At 55.2% G+C, this 19,629-nt stretch overlaps 8 protein-coding genes across 8 annotated transcripts; 4 read left to right on the top strand and 4 right to left on the bottom strand.

The window, feature by feature from the left end:
- Positions 1-676: 676 nt before the first annotated feature.
- On the top strand, positions 677-2,005 carry BU26DRAFT_476891 (RNA binding domain-containing protein). The gene is made up of 3 exons (XM_033825586.1): positions 677-690; positions 746-1,285; positions 1,344-2,005. Coding segments are annotated over exons 1-3 (999 nt in total). The 5' UTR covers positions 677-688; the 3' UTR covers positions 1,801-2,005.
- A 478-nt stretch (positions 2,006-2,483) lies between these two features.
- On the top strand, positions 2,484-4,953 carry BU26DRAFT_515411 (TPR-like protein). Its single transcript, XM_033828059.1, has 3 exons — positions 2,484-2,781; positions 2,872-3,419; positions 3,495-4,953. Exons 1-3 carry the CDS (start codon positions 2,611-2,613, stop codon positions 4,612-4,614), a joined length of 1,839 nt encoding a protein of 612 aa, XP_033688036.1. The 5' UTR covers positions 2,484-2,610; the 3' UTR covers positions 4,615-4,953.
- Positions 4,954-5,003: 50 nt separating this feature from the next.
- Positions 5,004-6,863, top strand: BU26DRAFT_601227 (uncharacterized protein). The gene has a single exon (XM_033835253.1). It carries the CDS (start codon positions 5,470-5,472, stop codon positions 6,439-6,441), a length of 972 nt encoding a protein of 323 aa, XP_033688035.1. The 5' UTR covers positions 5,004-5,469; the 3' UTR covers positions 6,442-6,863.
- Positions 6,495-7,890, bottom strand: BU26DRAFT_587812 (Metallo-hydrolase/oxidoreductase; the record flags this gene model as incomplete). Its single annotated transcript, XM_033834699.1, has 2 exons — positions 6,495-7,469; positions 7,534-7,890. The coding sequence occupies 2 exons, from the start codon at positions 7,888-7,890 to the stop codon at positions 6,735-6,737; spliced, it is 1,092 nt and encodes a 363-aa protein (XP_033688034.1). The 3' UTR covers positions 6,495-6,734.
- Positions 7,891-8,725: 835 nt separating this feature from the next.
- On the top strand, positions 8,726-9,767 carry BU26DRAFT_501290 (ribonuclease T2; the record flags this gene model as incomplete). The annotated part of the gene is made up of 2 exons (XM_033826560.1): positions 8,726-9,559; positions 9,624-9,767. 2 exons carry the CDS (start codon positions 8,726-8,728, stop codon positions 9,765-9,767), a joined length of 978 nt encoding a protein of 325 aa, XP_033688033.1.
- Positions 9,768-10,030: 263 nt separating this feature from the next.
- BU26DRAFT_213494 (uncharacterized protein) lies at positions 10,031-10,909 on the bottom strand. The gene has a single exon (XM_033820675.1). The coding sequence runs from the start codon at positions 10,712-10,714 to the stop codon at positions 10,244-10,246; it is 471 nt and encodes a 156-aa protein (XP_033688032.1). The 5' UTR covers positions 10,715-10,909; the 3' UTR covers positions 10,031-10,243.
- Positions 10,909-14,435, bottom strand: BU26DRAFT_213527 (uncharacterized protein). Its single transcript, XM_033820677.1, has 4 exons — positions 14,291-14,435; positions 14,143-14,150; positions 13,924-14,010; positions 10,909-13,732 (listed from the first exon to the last, which is right to left on the bottom strand). Exons 1-4 carry the CDS (start codon positions 14,291-14,293, stop codon positions 11,104-11,106), a joined length of 2,727 nt encoding a protein of 908 aa, XP_033688031.1. The 5' UTR covers positions 14,294-14,435; the 3' UTR covers positions 10,909-11,103.
- A 1,298-nt stretch (positions 14,436-15,733) lies between these two features.
- BU26DRAFT_515406 (uncharacterized protein) lies at positions 15,734-18,469 on the bottom strand. The gene has a single exon (XM_033828058.1). It carries the CDS (start codon positions 18,428-18,430, stop codon positions 16,022-16,024), a length of 2,409 nt encoding a protein of 802 aa, XP_033688030.1. The 5' UTR covers positions 18,431-18,469; the 3' UTR covers positions 15,734-16,021.
- Positions 18,470-19,629: the final 1,160 nt, after the last annotated feature.

The following is a 19,629-nucleotide window of genomic DNA, read 5'->3' as shown; positions in this document are numbered from 1 at the left end:
GATGATTGTAGGCCTGCTGGAAAGACACGTCAACCGCGTCAGGCAGACTATACTCGCTGCAGGACTTAACGAGCGTGTGACAGTTGTTCACGGCGGTAATATATGGAGTTGCCAAAATGGAATCAGGAGATCAGAGTGAAGAATCGGTAGTGCTTGATGTCTTGGACCTGCACCTGGGTTTTCGCATCTGGAAGGGTTTGGAATCGCCGTTAGCCCTGGAGTGCAAGACCTCCTCCTTCTCATGACATATAATGTATAGGGATGGACTGCGATTAGCATATGACACCGGCAATCTCACACCGCCGGTTTCTTGGACTGGTTCGTCGCTTCTGCTCTACAGGCTTTACAAGAGGTCAGTGAACGAAGATCTTGCAAAGCCGCTCGACCGTGCGAAAACTGGACGCAATACAGCCCATGTAGTATTCTCTGGAGGATTCTGCAGATGATAAGCATGACTCTGTGCGTTCTAATCGTATTCTTTACTGGAATCTCACAAATGGGGATAATGTTGGAATCTTAGGGGTGTTGGACGACTTCGGCAGCTGCCCAGGTGCACGCATTTGCACGTGACTAGCGACGGTCCTGACCAACGCGGCTAGCGTGACCCTAAATTATTTTCTGATCCCTTTAGATCTTGAGGTTCACACCAAAGCTATCCTCTTCCAATCCCTCTTTTCCGCCCGCCATCATGTAAGCTTACTTTGGAAAACCGAATTGACCCTCGAGTACTGATGTCTTGGTTTAGGTTTCTCCTCCGCCGTACTGCCGCTCGTGCGATCGCCTCGACGCCTTCAACGGCCGTCTTCGCAAAGCCGCGATCAATTACCACATTCACCCCGGCCGCCTTCCGGTCAAGGCAGCAACAATGGATTGCGCCGTCATTCCAGAGGAGATTCGCCAGCGATGAACCGGCGAAGGTCGGGACGAAGACCGAGCCAGAGCAAGCCGCGTCGGAGGCGTCAGAAAGCTTTGCGCAGACCGCAGCGGAGGCCCCAGTTGAGGATAACCTGACACCGACACAAGAAGCTGTGCAGGCCGAGCCCACCAATGCTTCCGCTACTGTTGGAGTTGACGCATTGGAAGCCGCTGCTGAGAAGGTGGACGGCTCTGCACGTGCTCCCCAGCGCAGCCGGCTTGGTGTCGGCCCTGGGGAACCGAACAACATGATCTACGTTGGCAATCTGTACTACGAGGTCACTGCAGACCAGCTGAAGCGTGTCTTCTCGCGCTTCGGTGAAATCGAGAGCGTCAAGATCATCTACGACAACAGGGGCCTGAGCAGAGGGTGAGCTATACTTGGATCTACTTGTGGAAAGCGACACATAACTAATTCGTGCACACAGATTCGGATACATCGAGTTCAAGAACGTAAACGATGCCCAGTCTGCCGTTGACAATCTCGACATGCAGGTCTTCGAAGGCCGAAACCTCGTTGTGCAGTTCCACCGACCGAAACCCAACTCCAAGACCCGCAGTGCTGCCGGCAGCTTCGTAGCGAATCCCCCTTCCAAGACGCTCTTCATTGGAAACATGTCATTCGAAATGTCAGACAAGGATCTGAATGACCTCTTCCGTGATATCCGAAACGTTATGGACGTCCGCGTTGCCATCGATAGGAGGACCGGCCAACCGCGAGGCTTTGCCCATGCCGACTTCATCGACGTCGCCAGCGCAACGCGCGCCAGGGATGTGCTGAAGGAGAAAGTCATCTACGGAAGGCAGCTCCGTGTGGACTTCAGCAAATCAGGTACGCAGCAGCAGAGGGATGGTGGCCGTGAAGGCCGTGGAGACAGTATGTAAAAAGCACAGGAGCGTGGATTATCTGCGATCAATGCGTCGCCGACTATGAGGAGTCGACCGGCAAGAAGCACCGCACCCTGATTTGGAAGCAAGCCGGCGGTGATTTTGTCGGTTTGGACGTTCTAGATCTTCTATCTTGTCGTTTTCATACTGTGTTGATAGGTCTGTCTAGCTCTTATGTATCATAGTAGAGGAGCTTCATGGCGTTTCTATTTTCCCTCTCCTCTTATACACGATAGGCGGCGGGGATTGGATGGCTTGAGTGCTACAAAATCTAATGCTATATCTTTTCAAGCAATGCCATGATATATCTGTAATTGAGGCGGCCTTAGGATCATAGGTGCAGTGTGCGGCTGGTACAAGTTCACGTGGTCGAGTCAGCTCCATGGCTTGCGCGGATCCGCACGCGTTTGTTGTCTCCTCGGAGACGTGTGCAGCGTCAAATTGATATTTGTCGCTCGACAGCTTGCTGACGTACCGTTGCGCGTATCGACTCATACTTCACACTATTGCTTAGTGCGTGACCACATGTAAGAGTGACTCGATGTTGTAGGGCGCAACATCTAGCGCTTTCGTTCCTATTCATCGCACTGTGATTGCCACTTCAAGAGTCGCGTGGACCTCGGCGTTCGGCTGCATTTGCCCCACTCCGACCTCCGATTAGCAAGCTCCAGAAGTTACGACCACGCCTCTCGCTCTCTCGCAACCCAAATCAGCGTCTCCCTTGTATCATAGACCCCTTTGCTTCTGTTCTTCGGCGCGACCGCATAACATCTTGGACTTTCGGCCTTTTTGCCTCGATCTTTCGCAATGTCCTTCCTCGGCGGCGCGGAGTGCTCAACCGCGGGCAACCCCCTCAGCCAGTTCACAAAACACGTCCAGGATGACAAGTCGCTACAGAGAGACCGTCTGGTCGGGAGAGGGCCAGGCGGCATGCAAGAGAGCATGCGGAGCCAGCAAATGGGTGGCGGATCGGACGGTGTAGGTTGCCCTTGGACTTGAAAGGGCTTGAACGGCGTCTTTCAGTCTCTCTGGATGCTTTGAGAGAGCTGCGACTGACCGTTTTCCTAGATGATGAACGAATTCATGCAGCAACCCGCGCAACTTCCTCAAGGGCCCGGCCCTGCGTCTCCATTCGCCATGGAGCAGATGCGGAGAGAGCTGGAACGAGCACAACACAGCGGATCGCCAGGCTGGGCAGCAGAATTTGACCCGGCCATGGAAGCACCAGCAGCCATGGGTCCAGGAATGCAAGAGAGACCAGCAGGCTTCAACCCCGCCGAGTTCGCCAAATTCCAGCAGATGAACCCAACAGCACGGACAGCGAGCCCAACCGTCAGCTCCCCGCCTTCGATGATGGGATACCAACGACCAATGGGCTATGGCATGGGCATGGGTGGAATGGGCATGGGAATGAACATGGGCATGATGCACCAGCCGTATGCTCCGCAGAACTTCCAGCAGCCTATGCAGGACTCTGGCAAAGGAAAGGGCCGCATGGTCGTGCTCGATGATCAGGACTGGGAAGCGCAGTTTGCGGAGCTGGAGAAGACAGATCAAGATACACTGGATGAAGAGGCAAACAAGCGCATAGAGGCAGAGCTGAATGAAATGGACAGGTCAGTAGATGCCACAGATTTCGGCGACTTCGAGTCCATCTGGAGGGGCATCAAAGCTGAGACTGAACACGCTAGGCAACTCGCCAACGAGGAGAACTTTGTCGACGGGATGCACATGGGCGATCTGGACCAGTGGGAGGGCTTCGACGGGCTGAACACACATTCGGTGCGCGATCCGCCCATGGGCGACTATCTGTTCGAACAGAACAACGTCTTTCAGGACATTACGAATCCGTTTGAAGAGGGTATCAAGATTATGGAAGAGGGGGGCAATCTTTCATTAGCGGCCCTTGCTTTTGAGGCTGCGGTCCAGAAAGACCCGCAGCATATTGCGGCATGGGTGAAGCTCGGAGAGTCGCAAGCACAGAACGAGAAGGAAACACCGGCTATTCGAGCTTTGGAACAGGCATTGAAACTGGATCCGTCAAATCTGGAGGCTCTCATGGGCCTAGCAGTGTCATACACCAACGAAGGCTACGAAAGTACCGCATACCGGACGCTAGAACGATGGCTAGCCACGAAATACCCGACCCTCATCAAAGAGCCTCTGTCTTCAGATGCCGAAATGGGCTTCACAGATCGACATCTTCTTCACGAGAAGGTCACTAACCTCTTCATCCAAGCCGCTCAGCTCTCACCGTCAGGCGAGCAGATGGACCCTGACGTCCAAGTCGGATTGGGTGTGCTTTTCTATGGTGTAGAAGAGTACGACAAGGCGGTCGACTGCTTCGGTGCCGCGCTTGCCTCAACAGAATCCGGAACTACAAATTCGTCATCACTAATGCATTTGCTATGGAATCGCCTTGGTGCGACTCTGGCCAACTCTGGACGGAGCGAAGAAGCCATTGACGCTTACTCTCGCGCACTTTCCTTCCGACCTAACTTCGTCCGCGCACGCTACAACCTTGGCGTATCCTGCATAAACATTGGCTGCTTCACCGAAGCCGCACAACACCTCCTCGGCGCGCTCGCCATGCACAAAGTAGTCGAGCGAGAAGGGAAAGAACGAGCACGGGAGGTTGTTGGCGACGGCGTGTCCGAGAGCCAACTCGATAACATGATCCACCAGAATCAGAGCACTAATCTGTACGATACGCTTCGGAGGGTCTTCGGCCAGATGGGCAGGAGGGATCTTGCGGACATGGTTGGGCCGGGTATTGACGTAGAAAGATTTCGAGGCGAGTTTGATTTTTGAAGCGGATGGCAGAAAAGAGGAGATTTACGACGACTGGGTAATGGAGAGGAAAGTGAAGATCAGAGAGACTTGGGACGATGAGGAAGAACTGGGTGATAGCTGCTGCTTCGGCACTAAGACCGTGGAAGTTGGCATGGATTGCATATGGAAATTACATGGCGGCGTTTAGGTGGGAGGCCGTGCCTAGACATGGCGAATGTCAACGAATGTGCTAACGAATGTGCTCGCAGAGCAAAAGCTCTCAACTAAATATCCTTGCCGAATACCCCGCGCTTCAGTCACCCCACTCTCATTCCCATCCTAAGTTAGTTCAACTATTCCTTCGGTCATTTGGCAAGATGACCTAGAACTAGTGCGGCTGCCATGCCAATCCTTTCCTTCATGATTCTTAGGTGGGCGGAGACTCTGCCACCGCCAGCGAATTATCGCGATCCTTCTGATGAGTCCGCTTTTTGACAGCGCAGGGTCGGTTTGCCAACGAACATCTACATCATGATCGTCGAAGCCCTCACCGGAGCACCGATTAGGCGAGAACCCTAACCTGCAACACCAAGGCAGCCGTCAGGCAAACAGCGCCACCATGTCAACACTAGCGCCCCTACCGCTTTCAGCTCTGTAGGCTACATCTACCCCACATCATATCCCCGATGCTTCATTCGTTACTTGCCTACTTTTGTGTTCAGCTGTTCTAGGCAGAAGGCGGAGTCTGTCGGTGAGATGTCTCGCTCATTATCAGTAAAGGGGTATATAATGATCATTTCTTCACAGCCATGAATCTTTCCTTCTCCTCATCCTCTATCCATCATCAACTTCTCAACTCGTAGCTCCTTCTCCGTATCACCCAACCTTTCGTCTATGACCTCTGCCGTCGACCACGACGACCAGTGGACCATCGTTAACCCACCAAACACAATGGCCACCACCAACACCAGCGATTCTCAAATCATGGCTCCAGCCCCGGCCCCTACCACGGAGCAGCAACCGCAGATCGAGCTCACCATCAACACCAAGCCAACCTCCTCCGCCGCCGCAGAAAAGCAACCCGAGCCGCCCAAGCTCGCCCGCGAAGCCACCGCCGACTCCATCGACGACTTCGCCGAGCAGCGCGCACGCCCCATCCGCCGCACAACAGGCGGTCCGCGGCGCTACTCGCCCTCTCCACCGCCCGTCCGCATCTTCAACAACCGGCGCGACGACCCCGTCAGCGTGATGCTGCACTCGTCGTCGCAGCTGCTCGAGAACGTCACCAAGTACGACGGCATCGCCGACATGCCGTACCCGGGCCGCTCGAGCGTCTACCTCGCCACGTTCCCGTTCAGCGAACGCGACGTGAAGAAATGGAGCTGGTTGTTTGCGCACGGGGTTGAGGATGTGTGGCTCAGCCAGGTGGGCGGCGACGAGGATGAGGATGCGGAGGAGGAGGAGGAGTATGAGCGCTTTGGGCGGCGCGTGGGGCGCGTGGTGAGGAGTCGGAGGAGGGATCGCTCGCCGTACTATGACACTGTGCCCGCGATTGATATTCCGTCTGTGTATCTCTCGCGCGCGCTGGATGCGGCTGTCGTCCCTGAGACAAAGGACGGCAGCGTGAGGTACTTGATTGTGGCGCAGAATCGGTACAGGCCTCATGGCGCGAAGCTGCTGGTGGCCGAGAGCAGGAAGGCGGCGGGGATAATGATGTATTATGAGGCGCTGACGGGAAATTCTGTGGTCTTTGTGGGAGCCATCGTGGGCGGAGTTGGAAAGAAGATGAAGAAGTTTAAGAAGGCGGAGGGAGTGGATGAAGCGAACGCGATGGCGGGAGAGGGGGTTGTGGGCGTTGTTTGCTGAAGAGTTTTGGATCGACGAGGAAGATATTGGGGAGGATTAAATTGCGGAGATGGCGAGAGTGGTTGTGCTTTCTAACGGTTTTGGAGTTCGTTTTCTCTTGGTGCTTTACGGATTCGGTTGTGATGCCAATGGGCATGGGGGTCTGGGAAATTGACTGGAAGGAATTGCGCTGGTTCTGGGGCTAGGTTCTGCTGCTAAGACAGTCATTACAGATCGCTCTCTTCGCGCAGGACATGAAGGTGGGGTGACGGAAGTGAGGGGGTATTGGTATTCAGTTGGAGACCTTCCTTCGTTCAAACCACTATCGTCTCTCCAATATCGCATAATCCAACCTCTTCACCCCAGCGCAACCCTTCAGCTTCAGCAACCTTCTTCCATCGCTCTGGAGGCTCAGTAACAGGTTCGAAGCTTGCACTAAAGCCCCCTCTAATCGTCCCGTAGTGCATCCCAATGCTCTTTTTGCTCTTCACATCTTTGTGGATGGCGACGGAATCATCCGGCGAAGCGTGCTGTGCCGAAAGGATAGAGCGAGGCCGAAAGCAGCCAATGGGCAGCAGAGCAAGGTCAAACGGCCCGTGCGTGTCTCCGATCTGCTTGAAAGCTGGGCATGGTGGATTGGGCGCATTGTAGTGGGAAGGTTGGTCGTCCGAGGGAACGTGGCAGTATCCCGTGTCTCCTGCGAAGAATAGCTTCTTCCCACCTTCGGATGCCTCTTGGAGGACCCAACTACACCAAAGCGTGCCCTGGAAGTTCCACGGCACTCTCCCGCTTCGATGCTGTGCAGGAGTGCAGACCAGGTCTACCCTTCCGGCATCGTCCTTTTCTAGTCGTAAAGTATCCCACCAATCCAGCTCTGTGACCTGCTCAGCCTTTATTCCGGCGCCCAGTCCTGTCAAGACTGCCTTAACTCCAAGCGCACAGAAGAACCTCAGATTCCCATTCTGTTTCGCATTGACCTTCCTTAGCGTATCGTAGTCCAAATGATCGTAGTGATCATGGCTGATACAGACGGCATCGACGTCCGGAAGCTCGTCGATGGAGCAAGGAGGCGGCGTGAATCGCACAGGCCCAACTACGCCATATGGGTCCTACACGCTCGCTCCAGACCGGATCAAGTAGTATCCGCATCCCTCTCTCTGCGCCTTCAGCCGTCGGTGTCTCGATCAAAAAGCTCGCATGGCCAATCCATGTTGCCCTCAATCCATTCTTCCCCGCCCCGAAATCTGGTGTACGGACTTCGACCAGCCCGGCGCGATCCGCCGGAACAGGGACGAAGTTCTTCGGCGTATTCCAGCGCGTTCTGAACGCATTGGCGAAGCCGGTATGAGTGTACGAAGACCACGGGTTTGTGAATGCCGTTGGCGGGTTGCCGACATGGTGGGATGGAGGGCTGGTATAGGATTCGGGGCGTCGCGGCGCCAGAGGGGTTACGGTGGATGACGGGGACATGGTCGATTTGGTGGTGAATGCTCTGCGAAGCTTTGGGGCAGGGTTGAAATAGCCATTGCTGCGGAGGAGAATGGTGATGCCTTGGGCGGAGTTAGCGCAGAAGTGGTGGTGGCATTCGGATCCAAACCGGCCGCTCGGTTCAACAGTTCGTCCGTTGCGACGAAGGCTGAGCGGAGCTCATCAAACCAGGATAGAAACGATGTTCCCTTTTCGCGATCAAAGATCGAGGCTCACGGTACATCTAGATCGAGTGTGAGGTCATCTTCTGCGCTCTACGAATGGGATGCCGTAAGCGCGTCAGAGCTCGCTCAAGACAAACGCTGTCACGTGCACCGATTTGCGAGCCCGATTGGAAGGTTCAGACTCCGCCAGCTATCTCCCACGAATCCATCACATTCCCATAATCCGGGCTTGCGGGAAGCCTCAAACACACTGCAAGCTACCAGTCAGGATGCCGGAGCAGTACAACCGCGAAAACCACGGCGGTACATCGCGTCTTGCCACAATCGCTTAAGCCGAACCTCCACGGAGCGTCCACCTCTTTTACGAGCACACTCCCGTACCCTTATCACCCGCTCATCCAATGAAGACCGCACGAGGCAGCATCCTCGCATCCTAGCCCTCCCTGCCAGGTACCGTCGCCGTTCGCCGCTTCGCACGCTCCTTCTCCTACCGGATCTCTGGCCAGTGACCTTCCCGATGCGGAAAAGAGCTTCGATGTAGGTTGATCTCATAAAGGTAGGCCGTGGCCATTTTCTGGTAACCGTGGATCTTTCTTCAATTCTGGTGGGACTTCCTTGTCTTTTGCTTCTGTGACTTTGCAATTGTGCTCAGGATGCGGTTCGCTATCGCTGGGGGAGTCGCGCTCCTTGCGGCCTCCGCATCAGCGCAACTCTACCCTTCCCAAAGCCCATTGAACCACACCTGCCTCCTCCAAAAGCCGCTTCTGTCATGTCCACCGCAGGATCCGGCTGTAGTTGACTCGTGCTGCGTCGAAACCTTCGGCGGCCTCCTCCTCTCCACCCAGTTCTGGGACACCTACACAGGCCGCGAAAGCGAAGGACAGCTGCTCCCCAAAAACACGTGGAGTCTGCACGGCTTGTGGCCCGACTTCTGCAACGGAAGCTACACGCAATACTGCGACCTCACCCGGCAATACGACCCCGTCCCCTCGCCCAACACCACAGACGGCACACCCACCGGCACCCCCGTCCCGCCCTACACCGGCCCCAACATCGGCACCTTCCTGGAGCCCTTCGGCAAGTACGATCTGCTCGAGTACATGAACACGTACTGGATCGCGCAGAACCAAGACAATGCGGGGTTCTGGGGCCACGAGTTCAGCAAGCACGCTACGTGCTTTTCTACCTTTGACGTCGCGTGCTATGGCCCGCAGTATGTCGAGCACGAGGAGGTGGTGGATTTCTTCGAAACGGCGATCAAGTACTACAAGAAGTTTCCGACGTTCAAGTGGCTGAAGAAGGCGGGGATCACCCCGTCGAATAGCACGACGTATAGCTACGCGGAGATTCGGGATACGTTGTTTGCGAGGCACGGCGGTGTCCCGTTTATCGGCTGCTCGGGACCGAGATATAACACCACTGAGGCTGGGAAGAACAGCACGGATACGGGGTATACGGTGCTTAGTGAGGTGTGGTACTATGAATACGTGAGTCGCCTTCCACTCTGAACTTCCCAGCTACGAGCATCCAGAAACTGATATCAATTTTCAGGTCTACGGCCGACCGCAAGAAGGCGACACCGTTTCCGTGAACGCATCGTCAACCTACCTAACAAACTGCGCAAAAACCGACGGCGCGATCCATTACTACGAGCGAGGTCCGGCATCGGAGAAGAAGCCCACAGTGCCATTCTGAGTCCGAGTCACCGCCGCTATAATACTATAGACTCTAATGTACATGTATAGGTAATGAATATACCCCATAAGCGCTCGATTGAGTGCAGCAACACGTGATTATCAGGGCGATTAAAGTAGTCCAGATGTCGCAGCCCTCGTATCGCAAGTGTTGTTGTATAGTGAGCATATTTCTCCACCAAGCCTCAAGCCCCCGGTCGGTAGCATCAGCCACATCGTCCACATCCACACCCACCGAAAACTCCAAGAGTCCCCTCCCACTCGGCACGCATTTTTCCGGACGAACTCTTTTTATTAATTAGAGAAAACTCCTCCATGCGGATAGGTATACGCTCCTTCCCAGCCCCATCCATATCCACGGAACGGGCGCATGCCGCCGAACCCCGACACGCTGCCGATGCCGTCCGTACATCTGACATAAGCCCCTCCCTTCTTTCTCCCGCATCGTGCATACATATCCGTACGCCGTATCTTCCATCAACCCGAGACTCGGGTTCCGGTTCCAGTCTCGCCGCTCTCAGATCCGCCTCGGCGCCTAAATGCATGCATATCAACAAAAATTTCTAGGCAGAATCGCGAAGCCCCCATCGTCTCGTCTCGTCTGCTGAGGATGCCATATTTGTAAAGCGGAAAGCCCCGGGTATTTTGTCCTATGGTATTGCAAAATTGGAGCGGAGCTGCTGATTGCGTTATTATGAGTGCCGCAGGGTAGACCCTTCCGCATTGGGAAATAGGTGCTTGTTGAGGGCGGTCGGTTGGGAACACGTGGGCCCTGCCTATAGAGTAGGATCGGAGGATTGCAGCCGGACGCGCATGATCGGTGAAAGCGCAAAGGAATAAGCAAGGATTATCTTTGCTTGAAAGGATAGTATACGCAGACGCAGACGCAGGCATGATATTGTTTGAGGGGTAAATAGGGGGGGAATGTATTACTTCTTGTCCTATCATTATGATAGGGATAGGGATATGGATAGTAAAGGGAAGTAGCTCGCGCTTCGCTGTCTGACAATTTGATATAACTGAGATGGGGAAGTGAATCAAACCGAGCCGAATCGAATGGGTGTAGTCTAGCTATAGTACAATCGTAAGTTTCGAATAGGTAACGGAAACCGAAAACGTAACGTGTCAAAATCCTGTGAGGTGCAGAATCGTGGAATACAGAATACCGCCAACGCCGAGAGGACTCCACCCAAGAATAGGAATATCGATATGCAAAAATACCAAACTCCTAATGCTCGCTTGAAGGAAATCGATTACGCGAGCGGGTCTTTGTTATCCTGCTTCGGCGTGACAACAGACGCTTCGAGGAGGTGGTAATGCCAACGAAAATTGAAAGGCTAAGATGCTTGTGCAGAGCTTTCGGCAAGTGTCTGCGAGCTCTCGACGGTGGACTTTGGAGCCTGCGTAACGGCCTCGGGGGGCCGTTGTAGCGCCTGCTGCTCCCCTTGGTTCGAAGCATCATGATATTGGCTGTCCTGGCCGGAATTATCGCTCTGACTGCCTGGTGTCTGGCTTTCATCGTCTGCATGATCCTCAGGACGATCCATGCCGACTTCCACATTATTCGGGCTTTGAGTGTCAGCCAGGCGAGCTTCGATCTGCTCCCGCTTGATCTCAAGCGGACGGGCATGCGCGTCCGTTTGATGATGATGATGATGTTGCGCTCGCGGATGCGCTGTGTGATCTTGGTCTTCGTCGAACACCTTACGAGCATAGTCGTGCTCCCTCCTTGCCTCGTCTAGCCCACCCGGGAACATCTTGCCCATGATATCGCTATGCCTTTTTTGCACGCTCGCCATGATATCTTGTCCCGCGGGAAGATGACCCGTGGGGCTCGGCGTCTCTGGACCGACACTCGTAGCATACTGAGGGTTCGTAGGAGTGAAGCCACGTCCTGGACCCTTCTCCTCCTCCTTTCGCGCATGAACTTTGCGCAAATTGGCGGCCGAGGATTGCGAGCGCATATCTGGACGGCCATCCTTGCGGATGAGGACCCCGTCAGCGTTTCTTATCGGCTTAGTTCGCGTCTTCTTCGTATGCGCGTAAGGGTCCGCAGGCAATCCAATGCCAATGCCGGCAGTCACGCCCTGCAGACCTAGACTTACGGCGCGGCCACCTGAGCTCGACGGCCGATCTCCTCGTGAAGTGCCACCGCCACCGCTCCCACGACGAATAATTCCTCGGCCGGAGCGCGCCACGTGGTTGTAATATCCATCCGGGCTGATCTGCGAGTCTGGAACCCCCTGCCAGTCATCCCTCTCCCATTCAGGAGTGCTGATGTGATGGACTTGCGCTGGCATGCTCTTCCGACCGCGTCCACCTCGGCTGCCAGGGCCTCCACCGCGACCCCGACCACGTGTGCGAACCTCGCCGATGCGCTGTGACTCTGGCCGCCAGCTGTCATCAGAGGGACCTTCCTGTGTGCCGTAAGGAACGAAAGCAGTATGGGAATATTGTGAGGCCAGGGTAGACTCCGGAATGGACGCACTAGGGTGTGTTTGCGACGGGAGAGTGTGTGAGTGCGTCTGGGCTCTCCCATCAGAGTCGTCTGTATCCATGTGATCATAGACGTGTGGAGGGTGCGCTTGAGAGCTGGGATATGCAACACGAGGCTCGATGGGCGCTAGCTTTGGTCTTTTTGGAGAGCCGACTGGTTGACCGACGGAATCGTGTGGGCTATCGAGGCCATTGGGATGGGTGCGTTTGGTGCCCGCGTTGACTGTGACCCAACCGCTCTGGGTCTGAGCTGCCTCGGTTCTCTGGGATGCCTCTGGGGTAGCTGCGATGGACTGAGTGGCATGAGAGTGAAAAGACTGCGGCTTATGAGCTGGGTGGACTGGGGTGTTGATATGCGGGACGACTGATGAGGTCGTGTGGTAGGAAGGAACACCGTGAGACGACTGAGCCGAATGGGCTGATGGCTCCCGCGGCGAAGCATAGGGATGTGCAGACAGTTGCGGAGTTGGGACGGCGGCGGCGGCGGCATCCTCTAGCCGCTGGATTTTGTTCTTCATGATCTCGATGGTGATCTTCAGGGTATCCACTTCGTTGGCCTTCTGCGAGATGACAGCGACTTGCTGTGCCATGAGTTCTAAGGCTGAGTCCTGAGCGCTGACAGGTTGGCCAGGTGCAACGCTCACACCCCGAGCCTGCATCTCTCTCGTGGCGTGGGTTTCGCGTGTCAAAGCCTCTAGCAGCTCGCGGATACCTCGCACCTCGTGCTGCAGCCTTCCCACGGCCTCCTCGACGCGCCTGATGTCCACATTTTGGTGATGGAGCTGGGTCTGGAGTTCCCGTCGCAAGCTCTCTTCCTGATGCTGCAAGGCCTCTTCGTAGTGCCGCATGTCACGGGACTGGGCTACCAATGCACTGCTATTCTGGGAGATCTGGGTCTGCAGACGTTCAATGGCACTGAGCTGGATCTCTTGAGGGGATCGAGGATAGGACTGGCCATTGGTGCGATGCTGCTCGCCAGGTGATTGCGAATGCGACATCATAGGAGGCAGCTCGCGGGGACGACTAGCCAGTCCCGCGTTGGCTTGCTTGAGCGGCGGTTGTGCATACTGGGGTTCGTGCACCGGCTTGACAGCTGGCGACGGCGAGGGCAGTGGAGGATTGCTGGGGGATTTCTGAGAAAGTGCATGCAACGGCAGCGGCGCTGGTGGAGAGCGAAGTGACGGTGGAGGCAGCGATTGGCGATTGGCCTCCACCTGTTGCAGCGGCTGGTGGTGATGGTGGTGATCGTAGGGTTGGTCGTGGCGTGGGCCCGACGGTGGGGGTGGTGGGCGCGAGTCGACCTCCATGTCTCCTGCTGGTGGGACGATCACTGGAACGGGCGACGAATGATCGGAATCTTCAACGGGCAACGGTGCCGGGGCTGCGTCCAGCTGTGGCTCGACTGCAATGGTCTTGTTCGCCTGGTCGCATCGCAGCTCGATGCGGGACAGTTTGAAGAAGTCGCGGCCGCTGCGATAAGAGAATACGTTAGCAAGATGTCGCTATGTAGGATGCTGGCTGATTGTTATATGGGCGTCGTGGTGTTAATACCGATGTGCATGCAAGACCCCGGCCACGCAGCGCCACAGGAAGACGCGCAGCCGGTGAGGGTGCGGTAGCTCGCGGCGGGACGTCCACAGAGGCGTCGCAAGAGTGCTTACCGGAAAGAGGACTTTTCCTCGGGTGCATCAACAACAGTGAAGCCGAGGGTGTCGCTGCAGCCGGGGCAGCAGAGCGGCTGGATGGCACTGGAGGCGTGTGTCAGTACAAGTGTCAGTGACGGCAGCAACGCAATGCATTGCGGACGGGCGGTTTAATAGATGATAAACGTATAGTGGGAAGGCCGACTAGCGCAGGCGCGCTTAAAAAAATTAAAATACCTGCACCGCTTGATTGGTGTCGGGATAAGCTCATAATAAATGCTAGGGATATCGACTGCTGAAATGGGCAAGGAAACTGTGCGACAACACGAAAAGGGATCAGCCCGGCAACTGAGGCCTGCTGTGGAGCAAAGAGGGTGCAGCTCACCATCCGACCAAGACTGTGCCCATGGTTGCCGGCTTCTGTCTGCCATGTTCCCTGAGAAAGCTCCGATAGGACCCCGGTAGCGTCGGGAGATGGTAGGAATTGGTGATCTTCAGCCACGAGTTGTAGAACTCGCCCGCCATGCTCCCGCAGCGCCTACAGACGCCTTTGGTGGACCGGTCCACGGGCGACGGCGGGCGCGGCGAGTCGTTGTCGACGCTCTCTGCGACTTCGACCACTTTTGCATTGTCGTCGGACACGCCGCTCTCCCCAGCCGTCGGGCGCTGGGGTTCACTGATACGAGAGCGTCGTCGCATGCCGGCCATGAGCTGAGTTCCCGCGCCGCCAGTCCAGAAGTCCCTCCCAAAAAGCTTGAGCGCGGTTCATCCAAGCGCGATGACGCTTAGAGGATGAGAATAGACGGTTGGGGGGTGAGACTGAGAAAGGCCTGCGCTGGCGAGGACTGCGAGTGAGCGGGGCGGCTGCACCAGAGGCTTCTAATAGAGCAAACGGCCAGACCAAGCGCTGACGCAGGAAGGAGCAGGAGTGCGTGGTGCAGGAGGAGGGTACGGTACGCATCCGCTACCGTGAGCGGTCTGGGTCGTTGGGATGGAGTGGCGGTTGCGTGCGCCGTAGCGTCTCAGAATGCTGGCAGATAGCGCAAGCGAGTCAATTTTACAAAGGGCACTAGAAGCGTCGGCGGGATGGAAGAATAGAGGGAAGGGCGTCGGGTCGATAATTAGCAAAAGTTATTCCATGTTTAGCTTTTCGCGACATGCCCCTTACCCAGCGCGGCCTAGTGCCGCCGCTGGATAGATGCATTCGATTACGAAAGCCGCCTTATGTGCAGCCCTAGCCTCTCTCTCTCCGCGCTGCAGTCCAGCAGAGCTTCCCAAACTCCAAGTGCCGCGAATCTCTCTCCCACTATCCGCGAGCCGTAGAACTGCCTATCACCACCAAGCCGCGTCTCCATCATTATCGCGCGTTATTGCCCCGTCATAACCAGCGGGCTTCTTTATTCAACGCGCCGGCCAACCACAGCCGCCGCGCGCCATTATCAGGTCCAACTCGACGATAGCAGTTAATAATAATCCGCACGCCAATCGCTCCGCCATGCTTGGGTCTTAGTGCATCACCTATTAACTCCGGCGAACCAACGTCGACGAGGAGGCGAATCACGCCTCGCTATCTCTGCCCTGCATGTGAGAAACAGGAAATTACTGCGAACCAAGTCACGCTGCAATCCTAGCGCCGTCAACTTTCTCTGCACCGCAATATCTGTGTACCTACCGTTATCCCAATATGGGCGCGGCAGTCGCCGTTAAACTTAACTCGTCTTATAGCCCCTGCACTTGGATTAATCTACCGCGCAAGGGATAGACAGGGGCCCGTTTGCACAACCACACAATTCACAAATACTCGGAATAATGGCTCGAGTAATGATGCCTTTGCGTAAAGCCTGTCTGCATCTCTTTGATCGTGCTTCCGCGTTTCAATTCGCTTTGCAGCCGGCTTTTGCCTCCATAGCGCATTTGGCCCATGCAACACAGCCGGCGCGCCAATGCACATCCGTATATAATGCCCTGCTCCATTGCCCTATATTAGGCCCAATGTCCGTAAAGCCCGATCCTACTCCTGATGCGCCTATATCGAGGTGCATGCCACTTCAGCTTGAAACACTGTGCCACCGTCGGCCTGATCGCCTGTAGTACAGGTGAGACACAAATAATCTTCTCACTTCACTACCATGAACCCGACACCATCCCGGGCGCTTTGACAGGCGTCGGAGAGCGCCCGCACCTCCGTATCCGTCCACTTGACGCTGAGGTTGTCCCAATTCTTTGTTCGGTATTCGCGTTGGTATTGCTGCTGCATCGCCTGTAGGCGGCGAACTTCTCGAGGGTCCCCGGTTCCACTATACACAATGAATGCGGTACAGCGTGGCAAAGAGTCGTAGATCTGGACAATATGGCTGATGGTCCTAGAGACGGCATCGCCGAGCTCGGCGCCAGACACTTCCACGTCCTCGTCTTCTTCTGAGCCAAGTCCGAGCCTCTGCAACGCCGTCCGCCGAAGAGCTTCTACATCCTCGAACGCCCTGACCTCGTCCCACCATCCACGAACTAGTTCAAGCTCGCGCAGGCGTCCCCAAATGAAGTCCACTTTTTCAGTGGCGCCATCTTTGCCCTCCGCAAGACCATTGAGGGCGTGCTCGATGCTTTCGACGACGTCGGAGTCGCTCTTACACCCCATTGATACCTGTGCCTGGGTACCGTGTCCTCGCTTCGGATCGCCCCAGTCAACGACGGCGCCTGCTCGTGAAGCATTAGTGGACTTTGGGCGAGTACTTCGTCCCAATCTTTTGAAAATGGACTCAGCATTTGTCTCGCTACTGCCCCACTTCGGTCCTCGTTCGCATTTCTGCTTGACCAAGTCGAGGCAGGTACGCGCATCCTCCACGCTATTGTGACCGTTGGTACCCTTTTGGATTTCCTTCTGGAGATATTTCTGAGCAAGCCACTTCAAGGACTGTTTGTATGGTGGCCCCCGCGCATGCGGAAAAAGTATCCCAGTGTCAACCAAGAAAGGATGCGTGAGCTTGAGTGCATTGAGGTCCGAGTTGAGCGAATGTCCCACAAGAATGGTACGAGGCGTGACGATATCCAATAGTTCCTTTTGGATGTCCGACAGAGTGGTCGCGACATCTTGGAGCATGGCTTGTGTAATGCCGGACCATTGGGTGAGGTAGTCCTTTATTGTCACATCGGGCTTGACTAGCTTGTCAAGCACGACACTGCCATCCCAATCAAGCAAGCTGACTCGAGTAAGGACAAGTTCGTCATTCTCAGACTTGCACATCTCGCAGTCGATGGCGAGGATTCGCCTTCCAGCCGTCACACTGCCTTGTTCAAGTTCGTTTTCGGGCACTTGTCCGTCTTCGAGACAGGCAACATTAGTGTCGACCCATCCATCTTCGGTTGTCTGTTTAGCCGCCTTGCGTTTCTGAAATGCGACATCTTTGGACTCAGGCGTTGTGAACCAGGCCGGATGAACGACAAATTCGTTCTCCTCTTGCTCAATGAGATTGGCAATGTAGTCCGTCATAGGCGTGCGCTTGTTGTTCCAATTATTAGAATTCTGAGGAAGCGGTCCTTTGTGGCTTCCGCTCTTCTTAAGCTGCCTTTCTTCTCTTGTCCTGGGAATTTGCGAGGTTAGCATCGTGTGCACCGGTGAATGTACTTTGTGATACTGATTGGCCCGATGATCACCTGATGCTTTGATGGGCCAGACGTGAGGAAAGATATCAGATAGGGGCTTTAAAGCAGCAGGCAGCCTGTGTGGCTTGAGTGCAACCGGATAGTAATCGTCCGGAAACAGATGTAGCCGCTTGGGGTCCTTTGAAGCAGCAACGACGTCACTAGAGGATGCCGGCGGTTCTAGGGACACCTCCCCGTTGAACATACCAGGCTCCAAGCCGGGGACCATAAGAACAACAACCTGGTGTATGCTCGCGCGACTCTGCACAGACACCCATTGAGGAGCGTTGCCATCTGCGAGAATGTACAATACCAGTGATTGCAAGTCGATGATCTTCACAGGCGCTTGGAGACGAGCATGATGAGAATGCTCGATCGCTGGATAGTGTCGCTCAAGCTTGCGCTCTCTTCGGCGCTCTTGTCGGTTTTTTCCTTTGGTATCATTGTGCGCAGGCGGAGAATTGTGGCGGGGCGTGTCGCCGTTATTGTCCCGCGTACTGAATGGATTGGCCGGGCGAGACGCATGCTCGCCGGTAGTCTCGTTCTTCGGGGCAAATGGATTCTCGAGAGGAGGCGGGTCGTCTGTGGAAGGTCCCTTGCGCTCGCTAGCTTGTTCGCGTTGTTCAGGCTCTGATTCGGAGGATGTGGAACGCTGAGGACCGTGTTCAAAGCGGGGCGATGGGGAGCGCTTGCGATGCTCTCTCCTATCATCGTGTTGCTTCCGCCTCTTTTTGTGCGCTGCGACGACTGTCCAGCCTTCATCGTCGTCATTGACGGTCTTCGTGTTGTTTTCCGTTTTCTCATCTTCCCTCAGCAGCGCAAGCGTTGCACCAAGGCCGTAGTCAGCGGGTGGCTCCTCTTCGCTTCTCCGCTTTCGTTTCGTCATGTTGGACTGCGCACGAAGGGTACGCCGTTGAAAATAAGCTGGAACGTCGCTGCGAAGCTCTTCGAGCTTTTCGGCGGACGACCTCAACGGCCCGTGCATGCGCTAAGAGCTTGGCACGATGCTTGTTTTCCCAATGCATCATCGTCCATCTCGTCACCCAACAGCTCGACTCAGTCCCCCACATCGCCGTTGACCACTTTTCAGTCCACCTTCCTCCTGGATTGCAGCATCACTTTTGCGCCCTTGGTACTGGTGATCTTCTTGATATCAGAGACCTGCTCTTTCGCTTGCGGGAAGTCTGGAGCGCCAGTGAAGGGACATTATTCTTCCTTAGAGAGCGGAGAGCTCAAATAGGGAAGACAGGAACCCGGTTTTTGGAATCTATCCCTTACTTTCGTCTTTGTTTGCAAAGCAGCAGAACGATTCGTTCCCGCGTCTTACGCCTTCTTCTAATCCGGGACCATTCACACGCATTCACAAGCAACCTTCATCTTTCAACTTCTCGCCTATCCACGATATTTCCCGCAAGTACTGATTTTTACATGCTTTACACTGGACGTTGGGCCAAGAACACGATCATATAGATTCCTACGCTTGAGAAACGTTTCGGATCAGAACAGTATTGTGGACATGTGGAGTCGAGATCTAGTTGAATTTGACCGACACAAACGCGAGCGAAGCTAAGGGATAAGAAATTGCCCTACTCATCCTGCTCCAGAACAGAGATGTTTTGTCCAACAGCTCTTCAGTAGAGTACCCATTCTGGCAGTTGTATGCTGCGGCAGCAACGGCTGGCAAAGTCGATAATGGAACTTCAAAGTTATGAGGATGCGGTGAAAATTCGAGTGAGTTTGAACACCCGTTGGTTTCGAAAGCCTGTCGAGATTGGATATAGCAGCACTGGGCACTCATTGACCTGGGACGCACTGCCGGCTGAGCCTCCATCATTTCGCCTCGCAATCTGCTCGGGTTCATTGTGCATTCACTGTCGAGGACATTCGCGGAACACTTTTCAACGTCTCCACATCCGACTCGATCGTTGAAAGGCTTGTTTCGATTCCTACTCCACAGGAATCGTGCTCTTGCTGCCGAATTCGCCCTTTCCTATTCACACCTCCACTCCGCTTTCACGAACAATCGCCTTTCCACCCTCCACCATGCGGCGGCATCTCCACCAGCGGACCTCCTAATCCCTCCTC

This window comes from Trematosphaeria pertusa, assembly GCF_010094035.1.
Source record: "Trematosphaeria pertusa strain CBS 122368 unplaced genomic scaffold BU26scaffold_3, whole genome shotgun sequence".
NCBI lineage: Eukaryota > Fungi > Ascomycota > Dothideomycetes > Pleosporales > Trematosphaeriaceae > Trematosphaeria > Trematosphaeria pertusa.
The sequence above is the reverse complement of the archived record's forward strand: the minus strand, read 5'-3'. Positions and strand labels throughout refer to the sequence as shown.